This window comes from Prunus mume, linkage group LG8 (genome assembly GCF_029339155.1).
Source record: "Prunus mume cultivar Tortuosa linkage group LG8, ASM2933915v1, whole genome shotgun sequence".
NCBI classification, from domain to species: Eukaryota; Viridiplantae; Streptophyta; class Magnoliopsida; order Rosales; family Rosaceae; genus Prunus; species Prunus mume.
Genome location: NC_142705.1, coordinates 20,039,318 through 20,051,442, shown reverse-complemented (window position 1 = coordinate 20,051,442; position 12,125 = coordinate 20,039,318). Strand labels below are relative to the sequence as shown.

Below are 12,125 nucleotides of genomic sequence, written 5' to 3'. Positions count from 1 at the left end.
GGTGTATGGAGTGTATAAATGTACTAAGGTTAATTATTAAGTTGGATGATATTTATTATCTTTTTACACAATAATAAAACTTATAATTTAATAATTTAAGTATTAGGATGAACAAAGAGAAATACGGAGTTTAAATAGAAAATCTCTTTCAAATATTATCCAACATCATTATTAAGCTTTTTAAATATTACTTCCTTCCTTTTTTATGTGAGATCCAACGCTTTCTTTACAATAGTATGAAGTATATTGATGGACTGACCGGGTTAATTATGCAAAGAAAAACATATATATTGAAGAAACCCAAAAAAAAAAAAAGAACAAAAAAAAAAAGAAAAAAAGAAAGAGGTAGGTGAACTTTGAATTGGTAGGTGAAGTAGAAGAATTGAATCTATATACATAAAAACAGAGAAATTAGAAGAAGAAGACGAAAAAGAGAGAAGAAATGGGAGGAGGAATATACGGGGCAGTGATGGAGGAGATAACGTTGTACACGGGACTTTCACCGGCGGCCTTCTTCACAATCGCAGGGATGATGGTTGTGGTTTACAGAATTGTCAGCGCAATGTTTGTGGGGCCCGAAGACTACAACAAGCCTCCCGTGGCGGCGAGCATCGGCACCGATTCCAATTTGGTTAACAAGTACTTGAATCTCAACCAAACCACCACCACAACTCCGACGCAAATGGGAGACATGACGGAGCAACAATTGAGAGGCTTTGATGGTTCTGATCCCAATAAGCCTCTGCTCATGGCCATCAGAGCTCAGATCTATGACGTCTCTTCCTCCAGGTAGTTTGCCGGATAGAAATTGTAATGTGTTGTGGATTTTGGATAGAAATTGCAAATGTGTACTGGCCAACTGGCATAATTCACCCCACACGTGTTGCTAATTTTATTTTTCAAGTTAGGTTTTGTGGTTTATTTTGGAATTTATTGGACTGAGTGAATTTTGTGGCCCTTACAACATGCAGGAATTTTTATGGTCCTGGGGGACCGTACGCAATGTTTGCTGGAAGAGATGCTAGCAGAGCTTTAGCTCTTCTGTCCTTCAAACCCCAAGACATAAATGGCAACATTGAAGGTCTTGGTCCCGATGAACTTGAGATTTTACAGGACTGGGAAGATAAATTCATTGAAAAATATCCCAATGTTGGGAAGCTTGTAGCAGAGCCAACGAAGACTGAGCAAACTGAAGCTCAACAGCAAGGAATTGGGCAAGAACAACAGAGAGGGGAGGAGAGAGGGGAGGAGAGAGGAGAGGAGAGGAGAGGCTAATCTATTGGTATCTAAATCTATCAACTGTTATTTCTTCGGAATCTGAACTTTGCGGTTGTTTGTTGCTATTATTGTTCATGTAAATATGGTAGGTAAGGTAATTAGAGCATCTTTAACCGATATATTAAATTGCGACGTCGATATAAAATAAAGACTCCACTCCCTTCACAGTGGTCAGCCCTTCCATCCCATCTTTTTTATTTATTTTATCTTAATGTAATTTTTTGTCAAATCTGAGATCCAGAGCCACCAAAACTCTGCAATCAAATGAAGTCTACTCATTTCTAGAATCAAAGCAACATGCAGAGTTCTTCATTTGAAAAGGATCTGAGAAAAACAACCTGGGAACCCCAATTGCCATCATAAAGCCAAAAAATTACTGGTTAGGTAGCTCAAAGTTTGGCTCATTCCATTAATCACAACATTGCCAATAAGAATTTTACTTGAAATATTCGTGATACAAAAGCTCAAAGGGGAATATATAGCCCAGCTCACAACATTCCAGCTACCTGCTATGCAGACATTCTTTTCCCCCACTTGACAAAAAAAAAAAAAAACTAGAGGCTATTAATTCAGACTTACTAGATAACTCCATCCTCAGCTTACTGCCTCCTTGGTGAGTTCATCAGAAGGCACTTGCCCAAAAGTTGATTCTGCCAACACAATAGCCTTTCCAACAATCTGACCGTCGCCGAATTTCCAATCTCCACAACATCAGGCAAGCTTATTACAGACCCAACCTCTCATGTTAGCAACTGAAGCCACTAAAAATTCCATCAGATTTCGTCTTCCTCACTTTTCCAGAACCAGAGCATCACTGGAAATAGAACAGTTTCCATACTCTGGAGCATCAACAAATCAGCTTCTTCAGAATTATCTTCTTCTGATTACATGGTCAACAGACTAACTTCAATACCAGTATTGTTGAAACTTCCTTTGCTGAAGGAAACATATTTTCAAGGCACCACCTCAGCGGAATCTGACAACAAATTCCCAGGGCCTGTTACTAGCTTGAGCATGTGTTCTATCCATTTTCTTCTCTCTGTAACATTTGATCAGTAAGCTCAAATTTTCATCCACCTCAAATATCTTTCAATATCCCCTCTTTTGCTATATCACTGGTACACCAATCCTCACACAAATGTAATAACATTATAAACAGATTATGTCATCACAATAAAATAAAACATGAGCAGCAGTAAGAAATGGAATCATCAGAATCGATTTAACCTCCCAATGATTTAAAAAAAATTAAAAAATTGAAGGCTTGACTTCACAGCTAAATTTAATTTCTTAGCAAGAGCCAACCAAATCCTTCTCCTTCTAGCAGATAATCAACCAGCATATACCGAAATCCTATCCTCTGCACTAACCCTTTTTTCTTGTCGAGCACCCTTAAATATACATATGACTACATGAGCATATGAAAACGACTACAACCCAACCTTTATCCACAAATTCAAGAGAGTAAAGCAAAAGGGTTAATCAGAAGGAAACTAGGAAAAAATAAACCAACTCTGATAATCACAAGAAAACCACCAACACGGGTCTGTTGGAACAGTCAGGCTCATGGTTTGCTCCCGTGTGGTCTGAGGTTCAAAAGCCCCCAAAGCTATAACTAGCAATTTTCTAGTGTTTCCTGCCTCCCAAAAGATTGTAGGGCTTGGCGGGGGGCCCAGTTTCAAAGCTGAGTCCGCAATGCAGATTGGTGGATTCCTGGTTATATTAAAAATTAAAAATTTAAAAAAAAACTTAGGTTTTCCTGGATCTAAGAGAACCCATCTCAGATTATCTTGAGAAATAGGCCTCCTCTACCTGTTTCCTTCTTCTTCAGGAACAAACCAAAATCCAAATAAACAGAAACCATCATAACAGGCAAAAATAGAAAAAAGAAAATCAGAATGTAACATAGAGAGGCTTTAAGGAAAAGAAGAGAGATTAAAGAAATATGCAGATCCTTATTCGTTAAAAAATGAAAAGTAAGAGAACAAAGCTTTCCTTTTGTGCCAAACTAGAAAGAAGGGTTGAGAATAACATTTAATAAAAACTCAATATTCAAAACTCCAACTAAAAGTATTTATACAACTTGATTTATTTTTCTTTTGTTTTATGTATAATACTTTTAAAATTTCAAGTTATTTTACCAAAATAACTGTGCTTATCATTACATGCAAGGGACATGTTAATGTGCTTGTGTGGATGTGTGAGTTTATTGATGCATCAAGAAATTTTTATGATACATAACTTGAATAACATGACAATTGAAGAATTCCAATCATTGTAATATATGTCCACATGAACAAAGCGCATTATTCTTCAGAAAGAGAAAAAAATCAACACCTAGAAAGAAATACTGAATCAAGTATAGACAGATTACACAAATACTTTAAAAGCAACATACTCCATCTTCAAAAACCAGTAAGAGCTCTTTGCTTTTACCTGGACAAAAAAAGGACTCTGTTTCATACATAAATATAACAATTTTAATAAACTTATAATAAAATGTAATGGAGTGATTACTGTGGTTGTGTGGATGTGTGTGTATACATCAGGAAAATATCTATGATCCATAACCTGAATACATGATACTTAAAATGTTCCATTTATTGTAACTATTTTTTTATGTACATGAACAAATACATTATTGTTTCACAAGAAAAAACTTATAAAGCGACATACTCTGTCCTCATAAACTAATGAGAACTTTTTGCTTTTATCTGCACACAAATGTGGTGATTTGACCAAGAGGACTTCTATGTACAATAAGAAGAAGGCAAACTAGGTTTAATGGCCACCTTCTACGGCTTCTCTTTACGTGCTTTGGATCTTTCAAGGGATCTCATTGTTTCTTCAAATGATTTCTGAATGCAAATGAAAGCTTGTCAATGAAACAATCTTGGAGAACATTCATTCTGCATTATATCCCTGGTATGATTTCAAAATGACCAAGTAGGGCATTCCCCAATAAAGTAAATGTATTTAAAGTTCAGTAACGAAAAAAAAAAAAGAAGCTCCAGTAGGCATCTCAGGTCTCAATTACTGTTAGACAAGGTTTAAGAGAAACCAACTGAAAGTAGTTCAAAATCAACAGCACTAACAAAGCAACCACATGTGTGCTTGCTGGAGCTATAAGCAAATTTTGATTGTGCATGCCTCTACATTTACTTTTTGAATTTGCATTTCATCTTAATAATCAAAAGTGCGCAAAAGGCATACCATATGACAGTTATCAAACTCGCTATGGTTTCTAGGAAGGATTTATATAGCTTGCACCCTGAAGGGTCCCTTCTTTTGTTCATTTAGGTAAGCCAAATGAATCAGAGAACAATGGTTGAAATTAGGATCAAGATTGGTCTTAGGTTCGGTTTCTATAAATCATATTACATACCACATGTCCCCACCCGGAAGATTGTATGACCACAAAATAGTGAAAGCAAGCATTTAAAAAATAAAACCCAGAAGAGAGGAATTCCAGGGTGAGAGGGGGAAAAAAAGAGCAACGTACCTCAGCATTATGCATCTTCCATAGAGCATCCCAGCCCCTATTAACAACGACCATGCCGCCTAAGAAAGCCCTGCATAAAATTCATCTACCAATGAAAAATTTCCAAAGAGAGAACATACCGAAAATCTTATATATAAGAAGATTTGGGTATCGTTAAAAGTACTGACATGTTTGCATCAGTAGCTAATAGGTATGTTTTTCTTATAGCATTCATCATTACAATTAGCACAAAATTGAAACTAACTAGACTAGAAAATACCAGGCCAAGTAGGCACTTTGTTAACATCTAAAACCCATGATCACAAATTGATACAAATTACAATCTAAATTCCATAACAAATGAACAAATCAGATACCTTTGCAACATGTTTACCAGTCAGAGAAATCAAAATGAACAAAAACCAACCATGTATATTCATACATTTCTCAATTGCAACCATCAATTCACTCGTAAAAATTAACCATGGAAAATACACAACAATACCCTGCAACGGAGAGATTCAGAAGAAACGCTCGCGTCGTGACGTAGCGAAGCACATTCTGAAACGCAGAGGAAGCTCCAGAGCCTCCAGAGGAGGCTCGTCTGTACTTGCCTCCATAATTGGTAGCACTATAACCATAACCATAACCATGGCCGTAATTACTAGTATTTGCATTGTAATTGTGGGAGCGAGAGCTCCGGAAATTATAGTCGGCGCGCTTGCGATCGTCGATGAGGACCTGGTAGGCCTCGGAGACCTGCTTGAATCTGAGGGTGGTGCTCTCCCTCACGGCCTTGGGGGAGTGGGAGTGCTTGTCTGGGTGCAGCTTCACCGCCAGTTTCCTGAACGCTTCCTTGATTTCTTCTTTGCTCGCGCTCCTTGGCAACCCCAGAACCTTGTAGTGGTCCATTGGTTTTGGAATTTGATGATTTTCAATCGATGTTTTGTTTGTGATTGTTTAATTTTCTGTTGGCATGGCCATGGAATTGGAGTGAAGGAGTGAGTTCAGAGGGGTTTATCAATTCAATTCGTTTATGTAAATATATGGTAAATTCAACCTCGTGGCAGCGCCATAGCCCCTTCCTTTTTGCCATGGTTTTGCAGTTTGCTTGCAATTCATTTTCAGGAAAAATGGGGCAATCAAATTTCAATCTTGTCTCATAATTTTGCCCAAATTTTCAATTTAGCCCCTATTGTTTTTCCTTTCACGACTTTTTGTTTGATACCATTGGCCCGTGTACATAGTAACATTTAATTTGATTTGAATTTTAAAGAACAAGGATCTACCTGTCTCGGCATCAGATCTCTACTTGTATTTCGGTGTTAAATCTAATCTTTATCACCATCTTTTTTTGCGGTTTATTCATATTTGAAATAAGCCGCAGAGACTCTAGGTTTTACGTGTAGTTTTCACCTCTCATTTTATGAGTTTTTCACCTCCTTTTTGTAAAGAGTGGTGATTTCCCCACTTCTTTTTCTCCTATTTTATCCACTTACACTCCTTTTAAGTGGATAAAATAGGAGTGAGGAAATCATTGCCCTTTGTAAAAGCTTTCCACCTTTTTTTTGTGAGAGTTTTAATTATATTGTTATGGCTTGGTTTTTTTAACCTTTATCTCTTTTGGTTAGTGACGTTTTCGGTGTGCTATGGGAACCAATTATCGACCGACATCCATTGAAAAGGCCTAAAAGGTGACTATGGCTAGTGCCACAAGTTACGGTTGAATCGCAGTATTGATTGATCCAATTCAATGGTGGGCTCACCGTGAAGTCCAGTTTTTTGCACCATTTTCCCAATTTTTAAGCCCAAACAGCTTTTAAGCACAATTTTTAGAAGCCTTCATCAAAGATAAACTCGATAGTTTTTAGGGCATTTTTTGAAACCTTTTTTTATGTAAGTTTTAGGCCACTTAACTTAAAGCCCAGTTTTGATTCAAAACTTTTGAACATAATTTAAGGCACTTTTCATTCATAACATAATTTATCATCATTTATTGCATCATCATATCATCAAATTATTCTACATAACAAGTAAAACTTAATTAAAAGTTACAACCCAAATAGAAAATGAAGTGCAATGAAAACTTAATTAAAATTACAACCCAAATATGAAATGAAGTGCAATGAAAACTTATTTAAGTTACAAACCATGGTATCTCTTACAACTCAAAAAGATATTTCTTCAAAGAGGAGGTAACAATGTGGAAGCAAATCAAGGAGGTAGTGATGTTGTTATAGAAGCTTGAGTACCAGCCAAATCTAATAACAAGTAAAAAAAAACATTAATGTGAAACAAAGAAGCTACAAACAGAAATTTTTGTTTACAAAAAAAAATAAAAAATAGTTGTCTTAATTTTTTCAAGTGCTCCAAGTTCTTTAGAGAACACAAGCTCTTTATCCGTTGGTTCCTTGTAGAAGCAAAATTCATATGCCATGAGCCAATCACTAGTACACACTAATGCATCTACCATTTTTGGTGTCAATGAAGCTCTAAAAGGATCCACAAGCCTTTTTTCTAGGCTAAAAACATTCTCACTAGCAACAGTAGAGCTTGGGATAGCAAAGATATCATTGGAAATCTTTGAAATGATTAGATATCTACCCTCATTGCCCTTCCACCAATTCAAGAGTTTAAAGCCGTTGCTAAAGGGCTTTCAAAAGGATTGATGAAGTATTTATCAACTTCATTAGATGTTTCCACAAGTTTTTCCTCCTTCCTTTGTTGCACAAGTGGATGGAACATTTTAATTTCAACATCATCATAGCCTTCAACCTTATTTGCAAAATTTTCATCTTGGCCTTCGTTCATTGGTTGGCTCACTAAGGCATCTACCCCCTCTATACTCATGATACAAGTTGAACAAGCACCTTCTCACTTCTCTCACAACCTCATCTTTCTTATTAGAATCAGCCTTGAGATTTTGGAAGCTTATCTTAAGTATTTAAACTAATGCTATAAAGTCATTTTGTTCACACTTTTAAAACTCCCCCAATACTTGTCAAACTTCTTCTTCATTCACCAAGCCATCTTTGCAAGATCGGATCTCTTGGATCATCCATTTTGAGTTCAATCTCAATTTGTAAACTAACCAAATAATGGAAAATTAAATTGGTTGTAACCATTTTGGTTGCACTTAGTTTCAAGGTCGTGTATAGAATTTCTTAAGAAAGTGAATAGAGAAGATTAACTTCTCCCAACCCACTCTCTTCATCTCATCCTTCTCTGTCTCCTCAAAGTAAGCTTGAAAACCTTGATTTTCAATCACCATCCTATTGAAAACTATCTTGTACTTGAAAGCATCACACAATCAAGTTAAGGATATGACATGCACACCTCAAGTGCAAATACTTCCCATCAAGCAAAAGATCATTGAAATCCTTAAGCCTATTTCCTATATACACAATCGCTCCATCATTTGCAGAAGCATTATCAATCGTAATGCTAAACACCTTTTCAATCCCCCAAAGCACATAGAGTCTTGCCTATGTCTATACCCTTGTGGGTAGTGATTTTTCTGAAATTGATGATCCTTGTATGCAACTTCCAATCAATATCCATGAAATGGGGCGTCACTACCGTGTAGTTGATGTTTGGATCAATGTCCAAGTATCAGTTCTCAAGTAAAAAGGTCCTCACTTCCAAGCTCACTGCTTTATGAAAGTAAACAATGAGCTTGACGGGGACAAACAATTTATACCAAGAGACGATTTTTATATTGTCATGCACAAGATGATTCGTGACAAAATTGCATGGTGAAGCAATTTCAGGTTTTTTTGGTCATGCTAATTTTCAACTATTTGTATTGGAGTGGACAAAGTTTATCTTAAACGACTTTGGTGACATCCTACGCCAAACTAATATTTATGGTGTTTGTGGGAGCAAATTTCCCCACGAGAATATTTGATTGCAAAGATTTCCCTTCCTTCTTCGCCGCCTCTTTCTCCCTGCAAAATAAAACGAATAAGTGGACCACACCCGGGAGGGTGTTGGCCAAAGGCCCTCTGATGCCTAAATTAGTTTCAAGAGTTTGTAAGAAAAACACTAGATAACTAGGGTACGGAGATGTGTTCAAGGTGTAAACCGGGCGGCCGGAGCCTTATGTAAAAGAAAGAGAGAGAGAGAGAGAGAGAGAGAGAGGAGGTGGTTTGAGAGGAATTTTCTACAGAGTTTCAGTAGGAATTTTAGATGTACCTCAGCCCTTGTGTGTGGCCATCCTTTTATAGTGGTCTCGGAGGCTAGGGGTTCAGAGGAATAATTCCGTAAATAGAAAAGAATTATTCCTCCCCGATTTGGAATTGATTTGATTAATTAGGGATTTGATTTATTAGGGTAAATCAAATCCCTAATTGTGGTAGGTATCAAATCAATTCCTAATTTAATTAGGTAACTCCTCATTTAATTAGAAATTGTGGTAGGAATCAAATCAATTCTCAACCTAATTAGGTAACATTCCATTTAATTGGGTAATCCCCAATTAAATTGAGTAACTCCCAATTAGATTGAATAATTCCCAATTAGGTCAAATAATCCCCAAATGGAAGGAATTATTTGACCTAGGGTTCTGATATAATTGGGTTCCCACAGTGTTGTTGATGTTTCCTGTTACTCTTACAATCTTTGCCCTAATGTTTATCGAGCATTCTATGAGTTATGGGGACCTTTATCCAACATGTTTCATCCTTGAAATGGTGAAATGAACTTTTCTTTATACGACCTGAAAGATATTGGCGGATTACCAATTTTGGGTCTCCCATATGATGAGTTTATCCTTTTGAACAAAGAGCTATGTCGCGAAGACTTATATCCGTAATTGTTGGGGAACTTCTGAGGCTCCACGCTCAACTATGCCTTTTCCATAAGAAGGAATAAATTTACCACTATCATTGAATTCATCATTTTTTTGTGAGGAGAACTCGTATATGGTGCTGCTGAGAATGGCAAGCAAATAATTCCTGAACAAAAAGACAAGGACCAAAAGCTTCCTTTGGACATTTCATGTGAAGGACAATTGGCTGCTTTCTTAGCCTTTTGGCTTAGCCATTTTGTCTTGCTCTTTAGTAAGGCTATAAGACCAGGATGTTTCTATATGGCTAGTTTCACTTGGACCAACGGTATTAGGCCTTATTTTCCATCCACTCGGTACATTTGCTACTCATCATAAAGGACCTCGTCTAGCAAATGCGCATCTTCCCATTCATTATGTGGTCAGATGGCTAGGTGAACATTTTCCTGATTTGACTACTCGTCGATGTGATAGCTACTTTCCATAACATTATCCTCTTCTAGCGAGGTGTAGTCAAATCGAAGCCAAATATGTTAGTTCCAAAATATGTTAGTTCCAATCAAGCTAAAATCATCTTCAAGAGCAAGTTCATGGTTTATCAGCTAGTGTCTTCCTCGCACATGAAGATTGTATCCTTTTAGACACAAAGACTCTAGCATACAATGTCTTTGAGTACTTGATTTGCATGCGCTCTGCATTGCTTCATGCGAGGGTGGGTGGCAATCTTTGGTTAAAGCTGTACTACCCGAACACATTCACTCACCAGTTTGGTTTTAACCAAGGTGTTCCAGCGAACAAGCTTATCTCTAGTGTGTGTGAGAGAGACAGCAATGTGGGATTGAAAAATTATCGAGAGCACAAGCCGTTCTTCTTTGCAAAGACACCATGGTGCGCTTCTATATTCCACGCTCTACTTGCATAGGAGAATGCTCTTGGTGATATTGTAGACGGTGGATGACTGCATGTGCACCTTACATGCAATTTTCTGTGTCAAAAAAGTTCTCATTTGTAGACAAGCACGTCCAATGGAAGGACCACGCCTTTTTGACTGATAATTTAAAAAATATCTCGACATGAATGACCAAAAGGGGCTCCAATTCATCTTCATCTCCTCATGGTGCTTCTTCGAGGAAATGACACAAGAAAAGAATTCGTGATGCTAGAGGGCACCATTTCTTTGGGGTTAATCAAGCGATGCACCCCTTCCCTAAGGTTAATCGAGACTTACACCTCAAACAAGCATGTCATGACAAACACAACAGGGTTGCGGTTGAAAGTTCTAGCCATGTACCCGAAGAAGAGAGTTCCTATCCGGTACAAGGGGAAATAAGACTTAATGATGTTGTTTTCCCTTGTGACATGGAGCCTATAGATGCAAATAACCCAACTTTTAAGTTCATTTCTTCAAGTGAAGAGGAAAACATTCTTCATAAGAGCGCTAACTTAGCAGTTATGCAACCTCTTCGAAATTTAGTATATGTCAAGAATTTTGTTTGTAAGATTCTTGGGAATGAAGTGGACCAAAGCAGGTGGGAGTTCAATAGTAGAGAAATTAAAGGTATTTTCAACTGACTTTCCTCCTCAGAGACACCTGCTCAACTTCTTCTGCACCATTTCGAGGTCCACAAGGCCATTCAACTTTTGTGGTCCATGGTTGATATTCTTGGGTGTGGTGAAGCTACATTTAAACAATTTCCCGGGTTTGTGGATTGGATTTTTGAGCTTGCCAATCGACGTTTCAAGAGCAATGCCTACATTAAAAAATTAGGAGATGTGAATGTTGATCTGATTCATGATTTGATTTGTCAACACGAGGAATGTTTAACCACTAAGCAGGTAGCTAACATAGATTGTTAAAGAGCTTGATGACTTAGATGTTAAGGAAATTACTATCAGGGAATCAAAAGAGAGAGTTCACCAGATGACAAAAGAGCACTAAGTTAAGAAAACTTCCCTTAAAGTGCAAAAGATGAACTTGGAGGTTTCTTTGGAGCATCAGAATGGACGGGTAGCCAAGCTTCAACAATTGAGAATTGATGCTAAAGAAGATCTGCTTTCCCAGATTGAGAGTAGTCAACTATCAATAAAGGCTTAAGAGCAAAAGATTCACCAACTAATCAATGCCTTGTTTTCTTTATGTAGTGAGCCCTAACATATGAACTTGATTCTCTCTTTTTTTTCTTAGCATGCTACCCTTTTTTTTTTCTTTTGAATAAGTGCTCTTGTAATGTGGTTCATCCACCAAGAACCCATAGGTGGGCTTTTGTTTCAGTATTACTTGCTCTTGTAATGTGATTTTTCCACTAAGAACAATTTTCTGGAATAAACATTTGGTAGGATTTTGCTTTCCTATTTCACATTTTATGCTAATGTGATGTTGGAGTTCTTGCATAGTGTACAACAATTTAACCAAGTGCTAATACCATCGGTGGACAAAATGAATTCGTGATAATTTACGGTTGCACATAGATTTTGGACTAGCTTGCCTATATACCTTGTGAAGGGATCGAGCTGAATGTAGTTTACCCACTTTGAATTGAGGTAATGAAGGGGGATTTTTGAATTTGTGACTGAATCTAG

General features: G+C 37.2%; 2 protein-coding genes across 2 annotated transcripts; one reads left to right on the top strand and one right to left on the bottom strand.

Annotated features, from left to right (window-relative positions):
* Positions 1 to 304: 304 nt before the first annotated feature.
* LOC103334084 (membrane steroid-binding protein 2-like) lies at positions 305 to 1,461 on the top strand. The gene is made up of 2 exons (XM_008237014.2): positions 305 to 789; positions 972 to 1,461. Exons 1-2 carry the CDS (start codon positions 443 to 445, stop codon positions 1,273 to 1,275), a joined length of 651 nt encoding a protein of 216 aa, XP_008235236.2. The 5' UTR covers positions 305 to 442; the 3' UTR covers positions 1,276 to 1,461.
* Positions 1,462 to 1,666: 205 nt separating this feature from the next.
* Positions 1,667 to 5,915, bottom strand: LOC103334082 (Chaperone DnaJ-domain superfamily protein). Its single transcript, XM_008237012.3, has 3 exons — positions 5,265 to 5,915; positions 4,781 to 4,850; positions 1,667 to 4,136 (listed from the first exon to the last, which is right to left on the bottom strand). The coding sequence occupies exons 1-3, from the start codon at positions 5,669 to 5,671 to the stop codon at positions 4,074 to 4,076; spliced, it is 540 nt and encodes a 179-aa protein (XP_008235234.2). The 5' UTR covers positions 5,672 to 5,915; the 3' UTR covers positions 1,667 to 4,073.
* Between the last annotated feature and the right edge of the window lie 6,210 nt (positions 5,916 to 12,125).

Excerpts from the sequence above, each read along its gene's own strand:
- LOC103334084 (XM_008237014.2), top strand. The coding sequence starts at position 443 with ATGGGAGGAGGAATATACGGGGCAGTGATGGAGGAGATAACGTTGTAC. Across the intron at positions 790-971 it reads TATGACGTCTCTTCCTCCAG|GAATTTTTATGGTCCTGGGG; the intron begins GTAGTTTGCCGG and ends TACAACATGCAG.
- LOC103334082 (XM_008237012.3), bottom strand. The coding sequence starts at position 5,671 with ATGGACCACTACAAGGTTCTGGGGTTGCCAAGGAGCGCGAGCAAAGAA. Across the intron at positions 4,851-5,264 it reads CTGAATCTCTCCGTTGCAGG|GGCTTTCTTAGGCGGCATGG; the intron begins GTATTGTTGTGT and ends AATTTTATGCAG. Across the intron at positions 4,137-4,780 it reads GGAAGATGCATAATGCTGAG|AAATCATTTGAAGAAACAAT; the intron begins GTACGTTGCTCT and ends ATTTGCATTCAG.